The 26,938-nt window shown below is 51.5% G+C and overlaps 1 protein-coding gene across 5 annotated transcripts in view; it reads left to right on the top strand.

Moving 5' to 3' along the window:
- The first annotated feature begins 2,650 nt into the window (after positions 1-2,650).
- Positions 2,651-26,938, top strand: part of Fgfr2 (fibroblast growth factor receptor 2) — a 94,033-nt gene continuing 69,745 nt past the window's right edge. Inside the window, exons 1-3 of one of the 5 annotated variants that reach the window (XM_027930022.3) lie at positions 2,651-2,774; positions 23,124-23,390; positions 24,417-24,494. In XM_027930022.3, the coding sequence (XP_027785823.2) occupies positions 2,666-2,774; positions 23,124-23,390; positions 24,417-24,494 (454 nt within the window). In that variant the 5' untranslated portion in view covers positions 2,651-2,665. Of the gene's footprint in view, positions 2,775-23,123; positions 23,391-24,416; positions 24,499-26,810; positions 26,822-26,938 lie in introns of those variants that run through there. The other 4 variants (XM_071610684.1, XM_071610685.1, XM_071610686.1 and 1 more) reach the window with 4 other exon arrangements.

Here is a 26,938-nt window from a genome sequence, read left to right on the forward strand (position 1 = left end):
GACCTGACTCCTTGATAGCTCTCTGCCCTACAAAGTGCTGGCCGGTAGGAAGGCTTCCAGGGAGGAGATGGGTCTGCACTTAAGGCCAGCATCTCCGAACTTTTCTGGCACTGTTGACTTTGTCCGTGCAAAAGCTACATCAGAACAAAAGTGTTTATTTGGTGAGCTAGCAGAGGACAGGTGGAGCCCGTTAAGGCCGGGCTGTGTTAGCCTGTCTTCTGGGAGGGTTGGGGTTTGGGCATGTTCTGCTAACTTGAAGAACCCAGTGCAGGTCTGGTGTGGTGACCCCTCCCCAGCCAGGCTCTTTCTGCTGGTCACTTTGCCTGTCTTTGGGGGCAGGCTTGTGCCGAGGTGAAAATGGACCCGTGGGGCGGGTGGCCCTGAAGAGCCATCCATCAGAGTGACAACTCCTCCCGCACACAGGCTGAGCAGAGAGTTCCCTTTCAGGGGGAAAAATAAACACGCTGGGCTTTCACTGGGGCTCAGACTCCAGGAAGGATTATGGTATTGAAGGCAGGAAGCCGGGATTGTGGCCGTCAGCAGCATGCTGGGCCTGTGTTCCCAACACGGAGCCTCGGGACCTAATTATCCTGCCTAGGAGGTCGCACTACACTTTTGTCCACTCTGGTGAGGAGCTGTGCAGACCTGCTGCCTTCCGTCTCCGCCTTCCAGAGGTTTGAGGAGGGGTCCGCCCGTGGTCCTGGGCCTGCACAGGGCTGAAATTCAAGTTTCTAGTGCGATTGGTGAGGGCAAGGGAAAGGCTTGAGATTCAGTAAGGGCACTGTCCACCTTTGCTGGCCTAGAGCTAAGGAGTGTCTGCAGGGCAGAGGCAGGTGTTGGCTGGGGAGGCAGCTGGGGGCAAGACCTCCTGCCAGGATGTAAGCAAGCCTGTTCCTCAAGTTGCCCCAAGGGCAGAAAATTCCCCTGCCTTGTGGAGATGCCTAGTGAATCCATGAGAATGTTTGTGTACTTCCTCCCACATGTATGTAGAAATAGGTACAGAGTTATCTTTTGAGGCTCTTTAAGAGGAAAGAGAAGTTGGGGGAAAAATGCTTCAAGCTATCTGAACACACAGGGTTTGTGCACTGCTCATGCCCCCTTGGTGTACACACGGTTCTCTGGTGCTAACACTGTTTCACCTGTACTTTCTTTAAAGCAGAGGTTTTCATGATGTCACCCTTGGACCCACACTCCATCCTCAGTGGAGGCTGAAAGAAGCAGTGTTTAGGCTAGAGCTTTAGGAAGGCCCTGGAGGTGTTGAAATTCTGTGTGGTGATTTGAAACACGAAGTCTGTAGTAAAAAGCAGAAAGGTAGAGATGTGTCTCTTGCAGGTATCAGCCCACCCCCAGTCTTATAAAATGTGGTTCATTCATGTGGTTCACAGACTGAAGCCCAAACTTGGCCTACCTTTCTTTTCTTGCGATTGCTTTATACAAATTCTCCAAAGTTTGTGCATTTTGCCGCCTCAACACAATCACTGAAGATACTGAATGAATTTAAAGTTATTTGGACTGTTTTGAGCTTGCTTGGAAGCTTCTCTTTGCCTTGGATCAAGTGGGTGAACAGAATAGTAAGTTGAGTTCCCCTTCCAACCACTGCCAGTAGGTTAGCATATTGAAAGTTCTGGGGCCATCACATACCAGGATAACTTAGATTTCGTCATCACCACTGCTAACCTCCTGCATTATTCATCAGAGTCTGCTTCTGCTGTTTCTTAAGCCCCTTGACATAGGTCGAAGACATTTAGTAGGCCTTCACTGCCATTGAGTCCCTGGAAAGGAATTCAGGCTTTGAATCCCTGTTTGGATCAGCTGCTTTGAATGTATTGCAGTTCTGTTCGTTCTTTGTAAGTGGCTGCTTGGCGAAAGATTGAAATACACGTCTGCATTTGAAAATGAATCCTGACAAGTGTAAACTGGTGGGAATTTTTTGTAGTCTTCCCGGGTTTCTTTTGATTCTGCTGGCCTCCTTTCTTTCTGAGAGCCACCGTGCCGCGGACACACCGCCAGCTCCAGCCCAGCTGAAATCCTGGGCTGTAAGCAGCCACCTCCGCCAGTCAGCTTCCTAGCGCCCAGCTGGACTGAGGAGTTAACGAGGCTGGTTCTGCCAACCCGAGCATTTTAAACTTGCGTTTGTAGTTGCCCTTGAAACTAAGGTCACATTGCTTCTGCCTTTTGTAGAGGCGATGGTGGGTAAAAGAAGAGCACATTTTACCTAACCCCATGGCTGTGCGTGTTGCTCTGGACCCTGTAGCTACTGTTGTATCTCCATTTCTTAAAAGTGCTGTTTCAAAAAGATCAGCCTAGCGTCTTGAGGACCCATCTGGTGGACACACCTGGGGCTCCGAGGTGAGGATGGAAGGCCCTGGCTGATAATGAAAAAGAGCTGTGTTTGCACACACCCTGGCGATGCCGAGAAACAGTCTTATCCTATGTGGGTCCAAGTGCGTGGCGCTGGGGAGGACTGCACTGACTGGCCGAATCTCTTTCTTTCAGTGGCTGCTGCAGTCGCAGCACAGCAGCGAGCCCCGCCGCAGTGCCCTGCCTGCTGAGCCCCCCGTGGGCCGAGGCGCTGCAGGCGGTCCATGCTCCAGGAGGAAGTGTGCAGATGGGATTAACGTCCACATGGAGATATGGAAGAGGACTGGGGATTGGCACCGTAACCATGGTCAACTGGGGTCGGTTCATCTGCCTGGTCGTGGTCACCATGGCAACCTTGTCCCGGGCCCGGCCCTCCTTCAATTTAGTTGAGGATACCACGTTAGAGCCGGAAGGTAAGTTATTTAATTTCGCTTTCAGGGTACCAAGTTTGTGTGGGGATTTGTCTGGGGGAAGCGGCACGGAATGGGGAGGTCTGTTTCAGCATGGGCTGCCCTTTCCTGGCTGCCAGGTGGCCAGCAGAAGGTATAGTTTGGAGGTTTGAGTGCTGGGCGAGGGAGGCAGCTGCAGCTCCCTTTTAGCCAGTGCCCAGGAGAGCCGCGGAAGGGACGTGCCTCGGGAAGATGACTGTCCTTTCTAGCCTCCTGCAGGAGCTTTCTCGCTGGAGGGATCTTGCTTTCAGTGTAAAGAATTGCTGTTTTCTGACCAAAGGGGACCACTAAAGGAAACTGCCAACATCTGAAATGCTGACGCTTGATTTTCATTGTTTGTTGGAGTCTCTGAAGTGCTACAGAGAGAGGCCAGACAGGTTGCTTCTCTAAGCCATTGTAGTTCATAATCCTTAAGCAATGTGCCCTAGAGTGGCAGACTCTGTTTTAGAGAGACCAGGAAGTGAATACACCCAGGGGTCTCCCTCCTCTCTGAGAACTTCAGCTCTCACGGGGCAGGCACTGACTGGCATGTCGTCTTTGGGGACCTGATTGTAAAAGTGGAAGGCCACTCGCGGGGACTACACCGGGCTCCTGTATTCAGCTGGGCATATCTGCAACCTTTTTCCCAGGTCCGGGGGAGACAGTGTTCACTAGCCAAGCCTCCACTTGGTGCAGCATTGAATCTGTCATCAGGAGGGAATATTGGTAGCCGAGTTATTTTCGAGTGGTAATCCGAGAGTAAAACGGCAGATCCCGGCACTCATCGCCACTTAATGAACCTGTTTGCTCTGAGCCCACCTGGTGCCTGCTTGCCTTTGGGAGCCCGCCCAGTCCTGCGTGGTGTCTGGGTTTGGCTGAGCCGCTGTGGGGATGCATGGGGCGTGTGGGGTGGGTGAGCAGCATGCTGACCCAGAGGGGTGGCCTGGGAGGGGCAGAAAGCCCAGCTTCCTTGGTCCCAAAGGGGGACATCCACAAGGAGTATTGTGCTGCCATCCAGAGATGAGAACCAGAGAGGTGGGGTCCCTAGGGAGACCGAGGCACTGCTCTTCCAAAGCTGTGAGGGAGGCTGGGGCATTCGTGGTTACACAGAGGCACTGCGACTCTGTAATTGCCAGGTGTGGTGACATCGTGGCGGTGCCTACCATGTCTCTGGAAAGGGATCTGGGAGGAGTTGTGTCTGAGGCTGTTACAAGCTCTCGATCCAGACCACTATGGAACCGCCTCTTTGTGACTTGTGCTGTGACATCAGGGCCGATGTAATTTGCAATGGTGACGCATTTGTAAAGGGCTTAATGTGAGGGAAACCGTCCCCAGTTTCTCAAAGTCATGCCTGTGATTCTTTAATTTTGCTAATAATTAAAATGGATGTTTCCCTAATTGCCGGCTCTCCCCTGAGTACATGGCTCTGCACGGTGGGGAAGCTGAGCTGGGATTTCCTACCGTGTGGGCTTCAGGAATGGCCCAGGTTAGGAATAACTGTCATTTTCCATTTTAGATTCCAGGGCAGTGTTATGGTGAGTTTATTTCAACATAAAGTGTAAAATGGTCCTGGTGGAATTCTTTTACCACATTTAATTATTGAAGGAAGTTTAAAATACAGGCGTATGTGGGGACAGACAGTTGAGGCAGAGGAGGAAGAGCAGGGGAGAGGGGTGCTGTGCCTCCGTGGTTCTTTGTGTAAGAATTTATATCCAACAGTGTGAACATGGTTCTCAGCAGGTCTCCCCACTGAGGACTTGTGGATCACTCTGGGGTCGGGGTGCAGCGCTCAAAGTTCCCCAAAGTGTAGGTCACACTCTACCACCGTCCTTGTGAGCGTTTTTCTGAGCTCATAGTTCCCATGAAGGTTTGCATCCAGAGTTGAGAGACCAAAATGAAAGACAGTGGCTTAGAGGGAAAGCCAAGCGCCCCCACGGAGGGGGCTTTGAAAAAGCACAGAGGCCCCTGGGCTGGGTTTTCTTCTCTGTCTTCTGAGGTTGCATACAATGGTCTTCTGGGTCTCTATTAATATTTGATGAACAGTAATCTTCTCAGAGGCCTTCTGACTAGTGACCTCAAAAGATTGTTGGATTTCTGTTTGACGTGGCTGTAAAGAGCAGTGAGCTTGGGGCCTGGCATCTTGTTCTCATACTGAGGATTGAACCCTGGGGCACTTCACCACTGAGCTGCGTCCCTGTCCTTTTTTATTTTTAGTTTGAGACAGAGTCTTACTAAGTATGTGAGTCTCACTGTGTTGCTGAGGCTGGCCTTGAACTTGTGACCATCCTGCCTCAGCCTCCCGACTCACTGGGATTCCAGGTGTGGGCATCGCCAGAGCAGGCCTGGCATCTCATAAGCCACCAGTGCATGTTATCGTCAGCACTGTCCCCGGCAAGTGAGGAAGGGTCTTTCCAGACCCTTGGGTGGGCCAGTTGGAGCAGTGTCAAGGAGCACATAGTTGAGAAGAAAGTTGTTCTTGGACAGAGGTGACAGTGGACCCTGCCTTTGTAGGTCCGTGGGTCTCGTGTCTATGGATCCAATATTGCCACCTGATTGGAAGTTTAAGACCAGTTTATCTGTTGAGTTTTGCTTTGAAGGTCATTGAATTGTAGGTGAGAAAGGAGCTTTAAGCTCTTGGAAGCCAGCCGGAGCAGCTCCAGATTGGGTTCTGGAGTGCCAGATTGGTGTGTGTGTGTGTGTGAGTCCCCTTACATCTGTCCCTGTACGTCTGTCTGTCCTCTGTGGTTAATGTAGCTATAGCCTGGGTTAACGGTACCTTCAGCTTTGACCTTCTAAGGCCTTATCTTGGAAGGCTTTTTGGTTTGCTAACTTGGAGACTCAGTTTAGATTATGTCTGTTGAACCAGAGAGGAGTGTTCCTGAGAAGTTCCTGCAGAACCTTGTCTGATGGCCCAGTCACCGCAGCATTGGCCAGTGCCACATCAGATGTCACCTGTGTCACCTCCTGGTGTGCATTTGTCTTCTGAGCACTCTCTCAGGTGGTAACCATGGCTTGGGTCTACCTAATTAACTTGAGAGAACACTCTGGAGGATTTTGGTTAATATTGCAGACTAAAATTGGTTGTTTCTGTGTGTCACCCGTTGTTACTGGGACAGCTGAGTGAAGTTATAGCAGTTATTGATTCCGAGGGGAGTGATTCTCAGAGCCAAGTGCTACTCTGCTGATTAATATTCTGAATGTTTAGAGTATAGTGAAGCTTGATTACAGAGAGGAGGGAACTCTTACTTTCAAATTCTTCCTGACATTGTCACCTACTCTGGTTAATTAAGTCATTGTTGACATAAAGGGAATCTTTGTTTACACCCGCCCAGTAGGAGCTAAAATAAAAGGGCTTTTCCAACCCTGAACCCTTAATTACTTTCCCACCCTCACAAAGTGCCATGATTCCAAAAACCACCAACCTGGGTAACAAGCAGTTTACATGCTTTTTTTAAAAAAGCCATTTTCCCAGCAGTCTTTTGGGGGGCCGGGGGCCATGCTGACCCCGACCAGAGCAGGTTGTTCCAAAGTTCATAGCAGAGGAATTGAGTGTGGGATCTGCATGGAGACCTCCCCAAGTCAGATTTTTCCAGTGTGCTTTAAGTCCTTTGTTAGAAGTATTGTAAATGCCATAATATCAGCCATACGCATTTAATTGCAAGTTAAAAGAAAAGCAAGGGAAAAAAGAATATATCCGCATACCAAGAGTGAATGACTTAAAATAATCTTCTGTTTTGCATTATCTGCATCTTTGTTCCTCAATATGAGTGTTAATATTTAAGAGTTGACTGTAACTCGAGAGTTAGCTTAGGAACAAGGATTTATTCTTGGTCAATTAAACCAAATGCAGGCTTATGCAGTTAAATACACAATGAAGTACTCATTCTTTATTAGTATATAAAGTATTTCACAATTCATAGACAAAGAGCTGTGTTTAATATTACTTCTAGGGCAAAAATCTGGCAAGTCCAGAAGTGACATTGGTATAACTTTCTATACTGACTCCCTCTGATCTGAGTTTGGGGTGTGTGTTTGTATGTGTTCTGCCTGCTTATTTTAACCAGTTAAAAGACCGAACATGTACTTATGCAAAAAAGCCCCTCACCAGCTCGGGCCCAGTTGAGGGTGAGAATTCCCACAGCCAGCGCCATCCCATAGGAAGGATCCTAATATCAGTCAGACTTAAGGAGTAATTACTTGGTTAGGAGAGAGCTGGGGCAGGGCTTAAACAGGAAGAGTGTGTTTAATGTTCACTCTCAGTGAAGTGTAGGTGGTGCCCCCACCCCTCGTGGACTGTTACTTAGCCCAGTGACTGTTCCAGGCTGCCTACCCACTTTCATCAGAGCCCATCTGACTTTTCCATTCCCCTTTAAGCCAATTTTAGTCTTTAAAGGAAGACATGGGACGTTGGTTTGAGGGTGCCAGCTTCCTAGTGAGCTGGGAACTGCAGCGGGCTGGCTTTCCACACCGCTGGTTCGGTTCTCAGCAGAGAAGTGGGTGCTGTGGGTTGTGTGCAGCTGCAGAGAGATGTCTCCGGTCTTTATTTGATTTTTTTCCCCGAGGGCTAAGATCCTGAGGTCTTTTATCCCTTCCCTGTGTCCCTCATCCCAGTGACAGCTGGAGAATGGCTGCGTCCTGCTGTGTTGCAGGTCGCACACCCTCCTCCTGCGCAGTTTCCTTGAACTGACTGACAGTGGTGGGGTCCCAGGTCCCATGACTGGCCACTGAGCCTGGTGTAGAGCGGAGCCCTGGCTGTGCTCTGAGTAGTGTGCCTCGTGTCTTCTTGGTGGCCTTGTCAAGTTGGAGTGAATCCCAAGAGTTTAGCTTTGACCTCTTGGGGGCCCTGGAACCTGATGATATAAGCCGCGGTGGCTTCTGCTTTGAGCAAAGTGAGGCATTGAATCCTCCATAAACTGCCTGCTCCCTCCTGCTGTACCCAGCGGGACACCAAGTGACCTGGATTGGTTGCACTTTAGCCTTGGTTAGGGAAGGGGTGTTAGGGTCTGTAAACAAGTCAAGATGGCGCCTGGCATGTTGCCGGGGAGGTGTAAGGAAGGGGGCTTAAGGCTGATGCACTTGATGGAGAAGTGTGGTGAACAGGCGGCTGGATGCTTCACCTGGCTGTCCTTCCTGTCTGTCCCCTTCAGAAATGAACAAAGGCCACACCTCCGTGTGGTTTCTCTCCCTGGCTCTGATTGCTTACTATCCCTGGTTAGGGCGTGATAGAAAATCCAAGATGGTAGCTCTGTCAGTGTGGCCACGGGCTTTTTGTGGCCTCTGTTTTTATTATGTCAGGCCTTTACCATTTATATTAAAAAAACTTTTTTTTAGTTATAGGTGGACACAGTTTTCTTTATTTCTATTTATTTATTTTTATGCGGTGCTGAGAATCAAACCCAGTGCCTCACACACTACCACTGAGCCCCAGCCCCAGCCCACCATTTATATTTTGTTTCTACAAACACGTATTTAATAACTGGACAAACCATGGTCATTCTTTAGATTGTCAGTAATTTTGATTTTGGAAAACTTGTACCATGATGGAGTTTTAAGATGTTGGATGTGTCATTTATTCCTACTACCATAAGTACTCACACCCCACTGTGGACTTTTGCCACATCCTATGAATAAAAAAATTTTTTGACTGGCCTGAGTAAGGGACCTAAGCTATGGCGTATGCTTTCCTTTAACTCCTTGTCTGACGAACTATAAATTCCAAGTCATTTCTGACCAAAATGCATGCATCTAGAATTTCAGGGTATGGTGAACATGTTTTATGAGGAGGTTAAAAATAACTCCTAAGAAAAATGCTGATAGAATTAGGAATGAGAACAAGGGACATATTTATTTACATGATTTATGTTGCACCTTCCTAGAAACAGCTCAATTCACAGGTCTATTATGAATAAAATGAACTCTGTATAAATTACCATGATTATTTTCTAACCTCAAAATGTCTGTGTTACTATATGGGACCTGTTTCGACACTTGACAGTTGACTTATGAAGTTTTTTCCCCACATGTGGCCAATTGTTATATTTTAAAAGTGTTCAGAGGTCAAATTGAGAGTTTAAATTCTTTAGTACCCTTCAAGTTCAGAAGTCAGTTGACAGTGGGATTGCCCTGAAGTCCCATGGCTGCCTTCATCAAACTTCCTTCCTGTCCTGCTAAGCCTCCCGGATTTCCACTAAGACATGCTACATTCTTAGATGGCTGTAGTTGGCACACTATTGAATATATCTTAGGTGATATTAATTTGAAACCATTCACATCTTTCAAAGACTGGGACTTCTCTATACGTTGGATCCAAATCCTGTAATGACATTAAAAAATGAATGAATAAGGTTGCTTTCTGGAGACAAACTTGCAGAGGAACTTGGCCTTGGGAGCTGGGTTCCAATGTCTCCAGTATCTCCTTGTGACCTTGGACAAGTTAGATAACTTGTCAAAGATATTGAGCCTCAAAGATAATATCTATCTTGAAGGGTGACTGTGCAGATTAAAGGCAAATGACGCAAAGCCCCTCTGCAAATCCTGGCCCAGGGTAGGTGCTTAGTAAATGAGGCTTTCTTCCCTACCCCACCCTGCCTCCTTGTCAAAGTGAATTTAAAAACAATATTTCATAGGCTGATAAGATGTTTACCATACAATATATAGATACCATACAATATATAGATCTGATGATAAGTTTTACATTAATGAAACAGAAAACAAGCTCTAACTAAGCCCTGGGTTTGTCCAGCCCTTCTTATTATCTTGGGCTTTTGCAAGTCTCAAGGATTTTGGAGAGATGAAGCCCTTCCAGTTACTTCCCATTTGTAGCCCAAATAGCTCAGGGTTCACATTTTTCTCTCTTGCTGAAAAAAGTCAGTTACAGCTGAACAATGAACAGTGGGGCACAGATGCCGAGAGGCACAACATGTTTTGGCAAAGGAGTCTCCTGTTTGAGGTTCCCAAGGGTTGACTTAGGCCCTGTGAAGATCGGGGAGGAGGTAGTGGGGTGCGGGGGTGGTGGAGTGGGCTCTGCTGTTCAGGTCAGTGAGGGAGTGCTCTGCATCCTGTGGCCACGTGCCTTCTGCCTGCTGAAAGTCCCCAGGTGCACAGGTGGCTGGGCTTGCTCAAGCAGTCATGGTGGGACCCACAGTGGGGGCGGGGCTGAGCATTCATTTGCATGGTCTCCCCTGGGAGCTGCTTGATAGGACCGACCTGGGGGATGAGGTCCTGTTCCTGTAGCCCCTGCCTGAGATAATGAGGATGAAATAGTGATGGAGACGGTAACTAGCTGCCATTCATTAGGTGGCTTCTGTGTGTAGGAGGCTGCACTAGGTACTTGGACATTATTATCTCTAATCTCCAACCGACAGATCCTAGGTGCTCCTATTCTCATCTTATGGATCAGGTCATAAGTGACTCCTCTTAAGACCTCCCAGGTGGTAAGCAGGCCCAGGCCTCTGAGTGATTTTATTGGCCCAAGACAGATTTCACAGCTGGCTCTTCCTTCCTGAGCAGGAGGATGTTTTGAGGAGCACTTCTTTCTATTTCTATTTCCTCTTCCTTTCTGTGCTGGATCTGCCATGGGACTGTTAAACTTACAAGGACACTGGTGGTTGGTTGTTTCTTTCTCGTGTATTTACACCTATTTTCCTAAAGTAATTTGAGGAAAGATTTCAGACAATGGAACTAATAATACCACTTTGTGATTCTTCTGGAGTGGCTTCTGTTAGGGGGTAGCTTATCAGTAAGAAGCCAATTCTCTCTGGCTTCTGGTCCCAGGGAGACCAGTGGGAGGCTTCCCTGGGCCCCAGTGACCAGGCTAATTTGGGACCATAAGGACATGCAGGTCACCCCAGATCTTCCTTGTCCCAGTGCTTTTGGGGTCTGCCCTGGAGCCTACAATCCATTAGCCTTTTTGGCTGTTGCTTTTTTAATATGTCAAGCTTTTCTTCCCAGTATCATTTTTTTTTTTTTTTTTTGGTATGGAATTGAACCCAGAGGTGCTTAACCACTGAGCCACATCCCCAGCCCTTCTTATTTTTCATTTTGAGACAGGGCCTCGCTAAGTTGCTTAAAGCCTTGCTGAAGTGTTGAAGCTGGTCTTGAACTTGTGATCCTCCTGCTTCAGCCTCTCAAGTTGCTGGGATGACAGATGTGCACCACTGTGCCCTTCCAGCATTTCTGATTAGTGACTCAGTGGAAAATGAAGGCCCACCCGTAGGACCCCTGTACCAGGACCTCCTGCAACCCGTGATTATGGAAATGACAAGTACCAAAGCCTGCCTGGCCCTTCCAGTTTCTTCCCTGCAGAGATTAGGAACAGAGACTAGGAACTCCCTCCACAAAAGAGAAAAATTCCAAGAATGAAGGGGCAGAAGTGGAGACATCTTCCCTTCCTGGGCCAGGAATGGTGTCCCTAGGGGAAAAGAGGCCAGGTAATAAATAGAGTGCTTTTTAAAGCAAGCAAAGTTCAATTTGGTGACTTAAAAAAAAGGTAAACCCTGACTGGTCCCAGAAGACGCGGAGTGAGTGGAGACTGGCTTAGGGACTGCGTGGGTCTCTGCCCAGTGGCTGTGGACGCCTAGGGTCGCAGGCATTTAGAAGTGAGGGTTTAGTGGTGGGGGAGGTTGTGGAATTCCTGCCTGGACGCAGCAGGGCAGCTTCCCCTCTGATCCTCGCAACCCTGGGGGTGAGGCAGCTCTTGGAGCTCGGCAGAGACTTTTCTGTGCAGGTCATTAATGTGGCTTCTTTGAGTTCGATCGTTCATTTGTTCTCAGTTTATTTTTTGAGACCCTAGTATGAGTTAGTTTCTGTGGAGAAAGAACAGCAAGCAGAAAACAGCCTCAAGTCCTGTCAAGTAGGGAGACCAGCTTTTGTGAAATAATGGTGAAAAGGAAGGGCCACTTCCATCCCAAGGTGAAGCTGCTGTGAGGGAGTGCTTGGCCTGCCCAGGGACGTGGGGAACCCCAGGAGGCCGTGTGCTGCCCTGGAATGAGGCTGGTGGGTCTGGGTACCAGGCTGAGGATTTCTGGGGACTTGTGCACCTTCTGAGGCTGGCCTTCACCTCAAGGAGGTGGCCATCCTCCTTGCTTCTCCAGCAAACTTGCTGCTGGACTTCCCGGCAGCCATCTCGCCCATCAGGTTGCCCCTCCTCCAGCCAGTGGATCATCCAGGGCCTCTCTGCTGTCCCCAGCTGGCTTCTGTTGACAGAGGTGTCCCAGAGGCTGTCTGGTGACGATGTGCAGCTCAGAGGCCACCCCGCCTCCATTGCAGAAAGGTGCCCATCCTTGGGTGCAGCTTGTGAGGACGCTGGGCCACGCTCTGCAGGTCGGCTCAGCCTGCTCCCTGGTGGTCTGTTCCTGGCACTCTCTCTCTCTCTCTGATGGGCAGTTTCTTGCCAGGCCACCTTGGAGGCAGGGAGACAGGAGCGCCCAGCGTGGCCCGGCAGGTAGTGGTTACGCACCTTGCGCTCCTGGGATGCCCTGGCTGCCGGAGGCCAGCGTGTCAGGAGGCTTGTCCATCCTTTTCCAGGTCCAGCGCTTCCGGGGTCTTGGAGGGGACTTACTGAGGTGGGGGCTCTTCAGAGCTTTTACCTCTATGCAAAGCTATGGTACAGGGCTGGGGAAAAAGTTGACCAAGTGGGGCCATCTTAATTTGGAATTTCCTGAATTAATGTGGATTTCAGTCCTCTAGGACAGTGTCCCCAGGAGGAGGGGGAGTTTTGCTTTTTTCTGCAAAACACCTAAGAAAAGTGATTCTTGTGCCTCTGACTTGCCTTCCCAGGGCCCTGGGGTACAAACTCATGGGAGTCAGAGTGAGTTTGGGAAACCCTCTGTGAGGTCATTCCCATCTAGCTGCTTGCCCAGGGTTCCTTGGGCTACCTCTCTGCCTCCAGCCACCACGTAGGCCTGGCCCTTACTAGCAGAGCCCCAGGAGTGGGACCAAACCCATTCAGATGAGGAGGGCCATCTGTTTCCCTGTCTCCAGCTGCTGCCCCTTCCTTTGCAGATGGCTGGGATGCTGCTGGGAGGGACCAGTCCTGGGACACATCTGCAGCCTCTGAACGGGTATTGGAACTGGGGTCCTGCTGAGAGAAGAAAGGCCGAGCCCTTTAAATAAACTTGCTGAACAATACCCCCAAAAGGTCCCCGCCAAAGGAGCAGGAGGCTGCCCTGCCCTCTTGGAATAACTCTTAACCCTGACCCCCCTTTCTTCTGTAGCTGTGCCATTAGAAGTATTCTTTTATTTCTAAAGTACTCGTCAAGAGAGGGCCTGCTCTGTGGCTAGGGAAAATGTCACCTAGGATTTGGACATTGATCTGCCCTTTAGGGGACTTTGAGAACGAATGTTTCCACTTGATGAGTATGCACCACTTATTGATTATTTCAGTGTCAGGGAGGGGCAGGCTTGTCCCTGCCGTAGCTTCTGGGAGCCACAGGTAACAGTGGACACTTGGTTCTGGAATGCAGTTGCACGGCTGGCCTGAGGCACTCTCTGGAATGCAGGCCAGTGACCCGACATGCTGGCCCTGGGCTCCTGGGCCTCCTGCCCATGGTTTGATTCACTGGCTTATTCCCAGGGTGCTGTGGGGGTTGTGATGAGTTATTCAGCCCCGAGCCTGCTGGGATCTTGGTCTCTAGGGAATTCCGTGGGGTATTACTGTGCCACCCGCATAAACATCAGGTCGGTCGGGCGGAGGTGGAGTAGGTGGCGTTTTAATAAGCCGTCGGCCGCTTCTCTTGCTAAATCAGTCGAGCAGGTGTTAGGCCTGGGCGTTGATGATGATGAATCTCACAAGATCTTCCCAAGTTTAGTTCCATTTGGGTACGTTCCAGGAGTCCCTGCTTAGGTAACTTACATGTACATGATGTGACAGATTTGTTCATTTGAAAGAAAACTCTGTTTTGAAGTCAGAGGAATTCTAATGGAGGTTCTCACGGGGCTGGAGAAAGCTGTCTGCTGACCCGTTAGTATCAAATTGTGACCCATGAGGAGGAGCCCAGGATGGCCCCCCTGGCCAGGGTGGGGCCAGCTGCAAGTTGGGGTGCCTTCTCTCAGGTGTGCCTCTATTTCAGGGGCTACAGGGGCCTTCTGAGGCAGCCTGGGGTTTGTCCTAAGGCTGGCCTTGGCCAGCAGCAGGAGACTTGGAGGTGCCTCTGTCCTGGAAACCAGGATTAAGGGTCACCAAGGGAAGGGGCTGCCCCTGCGGATGTGGCTCATTACTAGAAGAAGCAGGTCTGGAACTCTTGTCCTGGGACAGTGTGGCCCTTGTAGTAGCAGGTTGGCCTCATCTGGGAACCTGGGGCAACTAGAGTCTCAGTCCCCAGCCCAGACCGGCTCCCCTGGGGCCTTTCTCAGGGGGCCTAGGAAGGTGAACTTCATACACAGTAAAGTCTGAGACGCGCTGGGTTGATTTGCCCCTCAGGAAGCTCTACGTGTAGCCAACGGCTGGATGGAGTGACCTGGGAGGCAGATGGTGTTTGGCTGTTGTACAGGCTACACAGAGAAACAAAGGCTGTGGTGTCCTGGAGATGGGAGCAGCAGTGTCTGCCTTGGAAGCAGGAAGTTTCCTAGGGAGATACTTGAACTGGGCTTTGTAGACTGAATAGGAGCCTGCTGGGCAGAGGAGCCAGGCGGGGCGTGCAGGTGCATGAACAGCGCCCTGAGAGCAGGCAGTCTGTGCTGTGAGGAAGAGTGGTCTGCAGCAGGTGGGCCCCAGTGTATTCTGTGTAGAGAGGTCGGTGCCTTTTTTTTTTTTTTTTGCTGTAAAGGTGGAGCCCAGATGTGCTTTCTAGAACACCTGGAGTCCTCGATGGCCGGGGGAGGGGATGGGGAGGCCCTGGTGATGGGTCAGACTTGTGCAGAGGTTCTGTGGAGAGACGGAGGAGGCATGGCATGGACCGTGGGGTGGTGCCTTGTCTGGCTTTCTGACCGCTGTCTGAGGTGGGCTTAATAGGGGAGGGGTGCTGGAGCGGGGGGGGGGGGGGGTCTCTGAGCTTGAACCGCTGGACTCCATTGGTGACTCCGTTCAGCAAGAGGCCGGGGGAGGGGGCGCTGAGGGATGAGCTCTTACTGAGGTGGGCCTCGCTCCTGGGGCCTTCTCTCATTTGTTAAGGTTCCTAGTTTGCAGGGCAAGAAAAAAATGAAGGATTAGAAAAGCCAAGGGCTTGTTCCAAGGACACGGTGTGTAGGGGGCAGAATTGGGACTCGGGTCTGCTCAGCCTGCATTTTTAGTATCCTTGGCCTCATCCTGGCCTCTTTGCTAGGGAAGGGACCAAGATGAGACCGCAGCCTTAACAGAGCTGGGGTGCAGAGGAGGGCTCAGGGTGTGGCCGTGAACCTGAGGGCAGCATCTCCTCTGCCACTTGGTAAAATGCAGAAAGCTACTTAGGGCTGGTGCTGTCACCAGGTCTTGGAGATGAGGAATTTGGGGGAGGTGCAGAGTGTTAGGCTTCAGAACTAGAGAAACCTTCGTTTTCCAAGGTGACACCTCAGCAAGCCTCCCAACCTTAAGATCATGTCACTAAAGGTGACCCATGTGGCTCATTCCTTCCCCTCCTGGGGGCTCAGGTGCTTTTCCTGATGCCAGGATGTGGGGAGGACATACCTGGCTTGCTGCTGGACAAGCGGGGTTCTGGGGCCTTTGGTCTTCAGGGCTAGCTTTTGGTTTTCCAGAACAGCGTGTCCCCAGAACCCCTGCAGAGCGTGGGAAGCACCAGCTTTCTCTGCGAGTGCATTTCAGGAGGCAGGAGGCCCCGCACCAGTGGGCAGGGCGGCTGTGACAGACTCCCCATTGTAACCCCGAGCAGGGAGCGCGGAGCACTTACATATAACTTGTAGTGCAGGTTTCTACTTCCTGGGCGCTATAGGACCTGATGGCTTCTCTCTTTGGGACATGCTTTTTGAACAAAGGCTCAATTTTGTAATTCTTGCCCAAGCAAAGCCGCCAACATCCAGGCATTTTATGCCTGTGGAGCGGATTTGATTTGCACATCTTGATGGTCCAGTGCGCAATTTGCTCTTGTGAGTATAAGAGTTGAATGCAGGTATTGTGACGGGGTGAGGGGGACTGTCCCTGTGTGCCTCTATCCCTTTTAGAAAACATTGTCATGAGCTGGTGAAATTGGGAGAGACGGGGATGCTGACAAAATCAGGATGTTTTTTCTGATTCCACTTTGAGTGATTCCATTCAATTCCACTTTGAGTCCCAGTGTTGGGTGACCAGGGTGACCCGTTCCTCAATGAGTACATTCCTAGGCCTCTGCTCTTTCTACATTTTAATTTTCTCATGGGCATCAGTATGATGTCATTCAAATGTAGAGAGCTGTCCACCCTGCCGCTCGTAGAGGGGCCTAAATTGTGTGAAGGGTGTGCCTAGAAATACGGCTTAATGGTCACCATATTGGAGACATTAGTTATGCTCCATCTGGTCACGTGGTGGGGGAGCCAGGCCAGAGTTTCTGGAGCTGTCAGGCTGCTGCCACAGAGGTAGCTATTAGCGGTGGTGACGGTACCTGGTTCCTGGGATGCAGCACGTTGAGTTCTGACACGTGACATTTCAGCCCCATGCAGGGCTATAGGATGCTAGACAGTTGGCTGGGAAGAGAGAGAAAGGCCTGCAGCCCCTTCCTGGACACCTTTTCACTGCTTTGGCTTTTTGTCCCCAACTTTGTGCTGGCAGGATTTCGTGAGGATGAGAATTTTTTTTTTCTTTCTTTGATTGAACTCAGGGCCCCCCACATGCTAGGCCAGTGCTTTAGCACTGAGCCACATCCCCGGCCCCATGGGTGAGAACTTTCGTCTTTATACTGGGCAGAGTGTATGTCCCCTCGCCCCCTGTTAAAGGACAAGTAGCACCTCTGCCTTGTGAGGCCTGTGTTTGACGTTGGCTCTTGTGAAGGGGGGGTCTAAGGCGTCTGAGCTGAAGGAGCTGCGTGGGCGCTGACTCCGTGTCTGTGTAGAGTCCTTGCTGCAGGACGCCATCGAGGGGACCCCACTGCCTTAGTTCTGTGCGAGCTTCACCAAGACCTTGCCATGGAAGAGTCGAGCTGGGCTCTTCCAAAGCCCCAGATCTTGCTAAACAGCTCTGGGTTTCTAAAAAACCAGGCTGCCCATGCCAGGTGTCTGTTTGTCTGTTTGGATTCCCTCATTTCACAGTTGTGGAAATATTCCAGTTGTGCCGCGCGAGGGGGGTTCTGATCCTGTGGACAGAGAACTGGGCGTCGTCCAGCTGAAGCGTCTCACTAGGACCCTGGCATGGCCTGGGGCCAGGGACCTGGTGCAGGCCAACTGGATGGGGGACCTCTGCCCCCACCTGCATGTGCTGTGACTTTTTGCAGTGACTTTTACAGCTTGATCCCGTGTGTTGCTGTCGATTCTGGCAGTCCCTCAGCGTCGAGTTTGTCTTGTACCAGGTGACAGAACGTCTGGGAGGGCACCAGGAGCCCGAGGCCTTACTAGTTTTGCTGCAGATGTCCCAGGGGACAGGGCTCGTGGGCCTGAGCCCTGCCTGGAGGTGCGGATGGGTTTAGCCCCAACAGGACATGACAGGACAGCCGCCACGCCCGCTAGCCCCCCCCCCCCCCCCCCCCCGTCCCCACCCATCAGCTCCTTCTCCCTTTCTTCTGTCCCCTCTTCTCTCTTCGCCCCCTCCTCTGCCCCTTTTCCCTCCTCCTGCTCGACAGCTCTATGTTCAAGGACTTTTCTCCCCTCCCTGTCTTCCTCTTTGTGGGGAATGTGCGGGGACTGGATGACCCCGTAGGGAGGAGCCCTTGGAGGGGCCTGTTCCCGGGACCCTATGTGTCCTTGAAACTGGATCCTGTAGACACTTGAAAAGGCGCCATGCTGGGGACGCCCCAGAAACCGCTTTCTTGGTGACAGTGGAGTGTGGTTAGTTGTCCTGTTGGCACAGGCTGCTCTTCTTTCCCCAGAAGTTTAAGCCCACAGAGCGTCCCCTTGGGATGGCTGGACAAGGCAGGCCGGGGCTCCCATCTGTTTCTGTTGGCGTTTGGGCGCCACTTCAGAAACCACCGGGGAGAAGTTCATGGGCAGGCTTGATGAGAAGTGACAGTCTGGGTGCGGCTGGAGCTGGACTGGCAACGGGAGGTGGGGCCACGCAGCTTCCCCTGTCCACACAGCATGTCCTCCCGCTGGGCTGGGGAGGATTCAGCTGGGCGGAGGGGCAGCCGCTTGGGCAGGGTTCCCCCTCCTGGGGCTGCCTTCACCTGCAGCAAGGCCCCGCCCCTTCATTTACCTACAGAGCTTGTCACAGGTGACATCAGTATGATGTCTCACCCACAGGTCAGGACCTCTCCCTGGATCTGCTGAGGGCCTGGGAGAGTCATGCAGACCCTGCCTCAGTGTCCCTCTCCCTGCTTGGAGACCCCTTATTTCCAATTTCCATTGGAATTTTGGAGGAGCACGGGACTGAGGGAGTTCTTGGGGAGGGCAGGAGTCACAGGCCCGTGTGGGTGACTCTTGGGGACGTTTCCCTCGCTCTTTCTCTCAGAGCAGCCTACCTGTTGAGGCCGCCCCAGCTGAACCAGCTGCCAGCTTCTCCAGTGTTGGAAGCTGGGGGAGAAGGCCACCCAGTCCCCGCTCCTGGGCAGCAGTGCCTGGTGCCCGTGCGCTGGCAGCAGGTGGAAGCCAGAGCGCCGAGCCCGCCCAGAAAGTAAACTTGTCACCTTGTTTGTTGAGCAGTTTTAGGTAACATGACAAAGAGTGCCCAGGGTTCATCCCAGCTTGCTTGCTTGCTCCTTTTTGAATTTCAGTTTATATTACGGAAACTATGTGGGGACAAGCCTTCTGTCTGTGGAACCCCCTGGAAGAGCATTTGGTGCGAGCAGAGTGGCTTCTGGAACCTTCTCTGTGTTGCATTTTGGCAGGACAGAGGCTCAAGGTGAGGCTGTGAGCCTTGGGAGAGGTGAACCGTGTGCTGCAGCATCAGAAACACCAAATCCAGGAAATGTTAATATTGCTATAAAAGGCACTGTTTAGATTTCCCAGGGAGCTCCTTGCCCTGTGTCAACTGTCATATTTCACAGAGCAGGCCGTGCAGCGAGGCGGAGTCAGGGAGGGAGTGGCCCGCGTTAGTGGCGGGCAGTCCAGGTTGGGGTAGCAGGTGGGGTGTGGCAGGCACGCACTTCTGGTCCCAGCAGATGAGCAGATTGTGTTGGCCCCTCCCAGAGCAGCATGAGGGGATTTGGGCACGCTACTTAGAGGGAGTGGGCTCTGAGGCCACCCAAAGCATTCACACACAGAAGCCAAAGCCCCAAGAAAGCAAATGGCCTTAAGGCAGGACAGGGACAGGGTTGCTTCAGCGGGGCCAGCTGTGTGGTCTCTACTGTGTGTCCCTGGGCAGGGACCCGCGAGCTGGGTCACTGGTTGGCATTCTGGCCCTCCCCTCTCCTTACAGCTTCAGCCTGTCCCTCCTGCTGTCCCCTTCCTGTGCCTTTCTTCATGTATCCTCTCTTCTTCTAGCCTGTGCTGGAGTCTGCCTGGGACGCCCAGGGGTGTGGCAAACACTGCAGACCCCCAGGTGGGAGGGCCTGTTGCCTAGCTCAGGGAGGAGGAGGGGTGTCTTCTGAGTTTGCCTTTAAAGTTGTCACGGCTCGATTTTATGGATAAACATCATTGTCTTACTGATGCCTTCAGCAGAGAGAGTTTACTGTGCTTGTGGTTCATGATGTCACTGGAAAATGGATGACAGTTTTGACCTGGGTTTAATGGAAATAAGATCCATTTTTGGTACCTGAAGACACCCTAACTGTCCACAGAGATGGGAGCCCAGCCTGAAGTCGCTTTGTGTCTTGATGTAGAATCCAGAGGTTCTCTGTCCTTTGAACACTGGTGTTCCCAGTCGTGGCAAATGTCTCTGGAGGGTAACCGTGATGTGCTGTCATCCACTTTTGTGGGTTATAGTTGGAAGGTCAGGTCCACACGAGGAGCCTCCCTGGAGCCTCACAGATAGTGGCTGGATATTTGGGCACCCCTGCTCTTCATTGGGGAGCCTGTGGCTGGATGGAGAGTCCTAGGATGTCATCTTCTTTGCCCCCAGGGTAGCACCCCAGAACCAATCATCTCGTGTCCAACCCAGAACAAGACTCTGTCCCTTGTTTTGTTTTTATTTTTTATATGACAGTGGAATGCATTACAGTTCTTATTACACATATAGAGCACAGTTTTTCATATCTCTGGTTGTACACAAAGTATATTCACACCAATTCGTTTCTTCATACATGTACTTTGGATAATAATGATCATCACATTCCACCATCATTTATAACCCCAGGGCCCCTCCCTTCCCCTCCAACCCCTCTGCCCTATCTAGAGTTCGTCTATTCCTCCCATGCCCCCTCTCCCTATCTTTTATCAAGGAAAAATTTAGCATTGGTTATTTGGGATTGGCTAACTTCACTTCGCATTATCTTCTCTAACTCCATCCATTTACCTGCAAATGCCATGATTTTATTCTCTCTCATTGCTGAGTAATATTCTCTGACCTTGCTTAACTGGCAGGTGGGGATGTGTTTTGGTGACATTGTTCCAGTAATGGGGACACCCCTGGTTTCAGTAAGACTTTGTGGTTCATTGAGTTCACGTGAAGGAAGGGATTCTCAAAACTGAGTTTCCTAACTTAAAAGCTGAGAAATCATAATTGTATTTTCTCAGGAGAGGGATTTTTCTGTAATCGCAAATGCCTTGCTTATCTTTCTTCCCTCTGATGTCGTCTTCGAGCATTCTATGACATGGAGTAGGCCCGTGGCCTCCCCTTATCTGAGGGACAGGACAGAGCAGATGGGCTACGAGGGTCTGTCGACTCTCCTTTCAAGGAGGGAAGTTTTGTGATTTGACCCAGCTGCTTCCCTGCTCAGGAATCCTTGATGACACATTCTGGCTCAGAGGAAAGCAAATTCCAGAAATTCTTTTTCTATTTTTTTGAGGCAGGGTCTAAGTTACTTAGGCTGGCCTCTTACTTGCAGTCCTCCTACCTCAGCCTCCTGAGTGGCTGTAGCTGGGAGTACAGGCACACACTACCACACCTGGCCCAGGGAGTGGAGTGACAGGTGGTCCGCCGTCCCTCCCATAGTTCTCTTCCTCTCCCTTTTCTGCTCAGGGTCCCGACTTCTGAGCGTTTCTGTTAGTGCCTCAGTTCAGCTGCCTCCTGACCTGCCGTCCTGGAAGATCCCATCTGAGAACCTTCCAACCAAGTTCCCAACATCTTTCCCTTTGTCCTTTGCTTCTCAGCCCAAGTGGCCGCTCCTGGGGGAGCTTCTCTGATCGTCTCCCTTCACAGGAGCTGAACCTGCAGGCCACGGGTCTCTCCGTGCGAGGACTCGGCTCTGCCCTGAACCACAGAAGCCGCCCGGGCAGTGCAGAGCCTGTGAGCGTGGCCGGGCTCCAGGCACACTGTTTACAAAAGCAAGCCGCGGCTGGCTTGGCCCCTGGACCACCGCTGGCCAGTTCCTGCCACGGATGGAGCCCTCACCCGCCACTTCTGTGTGGGCCGCTGTCTTGCTGTGTTCTTTCCCCCTTGCTGAAGGCCACCTCGCACACTTTATATTCTTTTGTAGATTTATATTTCCCCTCTGTCACCCCCACCCCAGTGGAAGCCCCACAAGGGCAGGTTCCTGTGTTGCTTCCGGAGAGTCCAGAACAAAACGTGGCCCCCCGGGGGTGTTCAATAAGTAGCTGTGCGTGAGGAAAACAGGCCTTTGAAAGGAAGCCCGCCTGCCAGTGGGGCTCTCTCTGCACCATGTCGGGGTCTTTGACTGTGTCCCCCGGACCCCTTGTGTTCCAGTCTGTTAAACATTTGGGCCCCTCTTGGTGGGGCCCCATGGAAGGCCGGGGTCCCCAGGTTGGCTGGTTGTGGTGGCCGCGGTTCGTGGATCAGATGCTTCTTGGGAGTGAGGACTAAGGCGTGGACTGACTGTATCTCAGTCATGTGGGAGATTTGTCCTGAATGGACTCTGGGCAAAACAATTGCCTTGTGACGCTGCCCAGCTTTGGAGCCGTCCAGTGCTGGGAAGGAGGCTTTGTGTTTTCCAGGCCTGGGGCTCTGTGTACCATTCACAGCCCTCGCTGCGGGGATGAAAGCTCGCTTCATGGACCTCGTGGCCAGCCCCTGGTGGCCTTGGCTGTTCTTAGAGGCCAGCAGCTTCCTCCCTCCTCCTTTGGGGAAGTTAATGTGGGTTGGATCCTCTTGGGTCTGTTCCATCTTGCCCTGTGTCTCTGGGGGCTGTGATGATGCTCAGTCCTGCTGTCCCTGTGTATGCCACAGGCCCTAGGATGAGTGGAGGACACACTGATCCACAAGACCTGGGTCCCCTCTCTGGCAGCTTTGTGTGTCCTCGGGGAGGCGGGACGTGCTCATAAGAAATATGTACATCCCAGGAGCTGAGAAGGCGGGCAGGTGTACAGTGAGGGCGCAGGGCCACTTCCCTCTGGCCAGGTGACTGATCCAGGGCTTCTGCAGAGGGCCCTTGATCTGGGCTTGAAGGAGAGTCGGGTTGAACAAGGATGAGAGAGAGGAAGGGATATCCCCAAAGAAGAGAGAGGCACAGAAGCCGGGAGGCTGAGGACCTGGATGAGTGGGGTAGGGTTGGTGGCAGGTGGGGTTGGGCCATGTGACATGGAATAAGAGGCGTCCAGGGTCAGTGTGGCACAGACCCGCTCTCAGCCGTGGACATTCTGCTCTGTTAGTTTTGTCTCAAGCCCTCTGGGCATGTCCCAGCCTAGCCCAGCACACTCCTGACCAGCAATCGCTCTGTGCCCGATAGCTCTGCATGGGACGGTTGGTTTCCCTTGAGTTTGAGGCATTTCATTTTAAGGAACTTGGTTTTATAACCAGAGGCCAAGTGTGGCACAAATAAATAGAGAAGTAAGAGAAGGCGGGAGAGCACGCACATAGTCCTGTCGAATCAGCGCATTGGTAAGAGCCAGCGACTCTCTTACACACGGGAAGTGCCACGGTAACGGGCTTTCCCAGGGGGAGCAGGCTTCAGGTTGGTGGTCAGCTTGGGCACGGTCCTGTGGCACATCCTTCCTGGCTGGGCTCTGGTTTGCTTCTGAAGACCTTCACCATGAGGAAATGGAGGCGGGGCAGCTCTGCTGGGCACTTCCTCTGGCTGCTGTTTCGGGGCTCAGTCTGCCTCAGTCTACCCTTGAGTGTGGGCTGCTTCCTGGCTTCTTGGGGTGCGGGGAGAGATGGACGCCTCCTGGGGCCATTTGTCAAACAGGAACGGCTTCTCCTGGAACGGAGGGCCTCACTGACCTTTGTTGGACGTTCTCTCCTCCCGCTCTGTCCCATCTGTCTCTGTCTCTCTCTCCCACTTTCTGCAGAGCCACCAACCAAATACCAAATCTCCCAACCAGAAGTGTACGTGGCCGCGCCAGGGGAGGCGCTAGAGCTGCGCTGCCTGTTGAAAGATGCCGCCGTGATCAGTTGGACTAAGGATGGGGTTCACTTGGGGCCCAGCAATAGGACAGTGCTTATTGGGGAGTACTTGCAGGTCAAAGGCGCCACACCTAGAGACTCCGGCCTCTATGCTTGTTCTGCCGCTAGGACTGTAGACAGTGAAACTTGGTACTTCATGGTGAATGTCACAGGTGAGTTGGCCTGCAGGCTGCGCCCTCTTCTCTGGCTGTTTTCTGGTTAAAGTTGATTTTTTAACTTTTTTTTTTGCCTAGTGAAATCATAGTGACATCTGCTAGTTGGCTGGCTGCGGGGCACACAGCTTCAGAGTTTGTTATTGATCAGTTTTTAAAAAATTATTTGTTTACTTTTTGAGATAGGGTCTTGCTGTGTTATTCAGGCTAGTCTTGAACTCCTGGGCTCAAGTGACCCTCCTGCCTCAGCCTCCTGAGTAGCTGGGACTATAGGTGCATGCCACCCCACCCGGATGACCCATTTTTGAAATTCTTATGGAAGGACCTGGTCCTCTGAGAGGCCCATCATTATGAATGACCGAGATCTTGTGTGCAAGGCAACATTTTAAGACAGCACACTTTTAATGTTAATAAGTCTTGTTTCTCTTTATGCCACCAACATCTTTGGCATTTTGAAGATTGGACTGAACTACGGAAGCTCCAAATTTCTGGTTCCTTTATTAAAATATGAGTTCCTCTCAGCTTTCTTTCCATGTAAGGTGGGGAACCGAACAAGCCCCCTTTGGGGCCAAGGTTGAAGTTCTCTGTGAAGTTTAAAGTTCCTCTCTCAGAATGCTAATGACGAGAAGGGCCACACAGGGATCACGTTTTGTTAGGGACCCATTTCTTTCTGGAAGGGGTCCCCACATGCTGAAAAGTTCTCTTGGGGAGGAAAGAAATCGTTGGCTGTAACATAATCAGTAAATCTGCTGGGGACTCGAATGTTGTTAGAAGCTTAAAATCCAGTTCCAGTAGATCCAATCTGACGGTGTGTTTAAATAGCACGGGAGCAGGAGGCGTCGAGAATCCCAACAGAGACCCACTGTCCTTCCAGAGGGACCCTTTAAACCATTAAAAGCAACCGAACGTGGTCTCAGGCTTGGTGGTTCCTGGGTGGTGAGCTCAGCCCTGCGCAGGGCTGGCGGCGGTGATGGCGGCCCTTGGCTGGGCAGAAACACAGGCTTGGATCTGTTCTCTTGCATACAGATGCCCTCTCGTCCGGAGATGACGAGGACGACACAGACGCCTCTGAAGACTTGGTCAGTGAGAGCAGTAACAACAAGAGTAAGTAGCCGCTGCCCCGAGGCCGGAGAGAGGAGCGCTGGGAGCTCCGACCCCCACCGCCACCGTGTCCTTGTCCGCGCTGGGCCCTGCGGCTCTTGCTGTCCAGTGTGTCTGCTGTCCTAACTTTCAAACCTGAGAATAAACCGTGTCACTGTCCCCCCTTCACCACCGCTCGTCCTTTCTTCTGTGTCTGTCCACTCTGTGGAGACAGCGGCTGCCTTTCTCGTGGCTTTCTTTTCTCGTTCCCTTTCTCACTGTTCCGAGACCGGCCACACCCGCCTTGGTCATCTCCAAGGCTATCCACGGTGCCTGGCTTCACCCAGTGACTCTTGACCAAGGGTAACTGCCTGTCCCTCTCCCTGGGACCTCTGTCAATGTCTGGTTGTCACTGGGGGAGGGGCACAAGTGGCATCTCACAGGCGGGGCCAGGTTTGCTGCTGGGACCGCAGGGACCCATCTGGTCAGTGCGCCACGGCGTGCGCCACAGCTGAGAAGCCCTGGCTTTCCCAGATGAGGGCCTCGTGTGGTAGGCAGGGACAGGAGAGGGGCCAGGTGGTGTTTGCTTGTTCTGAGGCAGTTCACACTGAGCGCTGACCCCAGAGAGCCCCTTTTACTTGGTGGTAGGAACGCGACTGGCCTCTCGGGGCTGGACAGCCTGGGTCTGGGTCCTGCTTTACCTGCCGCATCTCAGTTCCCCATTGAACACCTGCACCTCAGTTTCTTGGGCTGTAAAATGGGAATAATAACAATGATAATGTCTTCCAGGTGGTTAGGAGGCGTGAATGAGTTGACATTTGCACAGTGCTCCTGTAAAGACTAGGTAGCATCGGTTGCGTTCTGCGTTGACCCGGCTGGAGCGTCCCACAGTGATGGTCCTGGAGTTCTTTGCTTGGGTGGTATAGACTGCACTGTCTCCAGACGATTTTGTCAGTTAATTTAACCAGGGCCTAAATAATAAAACAATTAGTTTTTTTTTTTGAAAAATTGACTTTTTAAGGAGCAGTTTTGTCGTCATCACGCGAAGCCCGTAGTTCACCTCAGGGTCCCTCTTGGTCTTGTGCACTCTGAGTTAGGACGAGTGTCTGAGCACACGTGTCCACCATTGGTGTCATGCAGAGCAATCCGCTGTGCCCACCAGGCAACCCTGGCCTTTGTACTGTCCCTGTGGCTCTGCCCTTTCCAGGATGTCCTGTGTTGGGGACGCACACTTCAGCTTGGCCTCTTCGTCCAGCGGTGTGCTTGGGCTTCCTCCTCGTCTCCATGTCCTGACTGCTCCTTTCTTTTTGGCGCTGATGCTGTTCCGTAGTTCAGATGGGCCTCAGTTACTGACCCACTCACCTGCCCTAGGGTGGCTCGGTGGCCTCCACCTAGGAATAAAGCTGCTGCAAACTCGGGGGCAGGTTTTGTGGAGATGCACATTCATAGCTCTCCTAGGTAATCGCCACGGGTGCTGCGATTGTTAGATGATGCAGAAAGAGTGCGCCCAGGTTTGTGGGAAGCCACCGCACACCTTCCAGAGGGGCTGCGCCATCTTGCTTTCCAGATCCTCGCCAGCTTTTGATGCGGTCTGTGCTCTGATTTTGGCCTTTCGAGGAGGTGGTTGTGGTCTCTCTGTTGTTCTTATTTGCATTCCCTCAGGATGAGCCATGTGAAGCACCTTTTGTAGGTGCTTAATTGCCATCCCTGCATCTTCTTTGGTGAGGTGCCTGCTAAGACCTTTGGCTCGTTTTTTAATTGGGTTGTTTGTTTTCTTATTGTTGAGTTTTGAGAGTTCTTTGTATATTTTGGATAGCAGTCCTGTGTATTTTTGCAAATATTTTCTCCCAGTCTGTGGCTTGTCTTTTCATTCCTTTGAGCAGCTCTCACAGCACAGAAATCTTCAATTTGCATGAAGCACAGCTTATCCGCTCTCTGTGAATTGTTGTGCTCTGGGTGTTGCTATCTAGAAAGCCACCAGCAAGGTCAGCTCTGTGTTATCTCCTAGGAGTTTTGTAGTTTCCCGTTTTACATTTAGATCACAGTCATGATCTATTTTAAATTAAGTTTTATGAGGTCTCAGTCTGATATTTTGCCTGTGGATGGATGGATGTTCAGGTGGGCCAGTACCATTTGTTGAAAAGTCTCTTATTTAGTCCAGGGCTTTTTAAAGGAAGAAGAAACAATAGATCTTAGGCACCTGGGGAAAATGTGGTACTTAAGTGAGGGTTTGGATTTGTCCCTGAGTCCCCCAGTTGCTTGGGGAAAAAGGGAAATGTTTTGGTTGATAAGAGTTTTTACTTTTAGGCAAGAGGAAGCTTAGGGCAGTGGTTCTCAAAGTGCTGTTCCGGGCCCACAGCATCAGTATCACTGCGGGTGGAGGGGCTTGTTGGAAATGCAGATTCTCAGGCACCTTCTCAGACTCACTGAAGTAGAAGCTGGGTGTGATTCTGATGCACATGGAACTG

This window comes from Marmota flaviventris, chromosome 4, assembly GCF_047511675.1.
Source record: "Marmota flaviventris isolate mMarFla1 chromosome 4, mMarFla1.hap1, whole genome shotgun sequence".
NCBI classification, from domain to species: domain Eukaryota; kingdom Metazoa; phylum Chordata; class Mammalia; order Rodentia; family Sciuridae; genus Marmota; species Marmota flaviventris.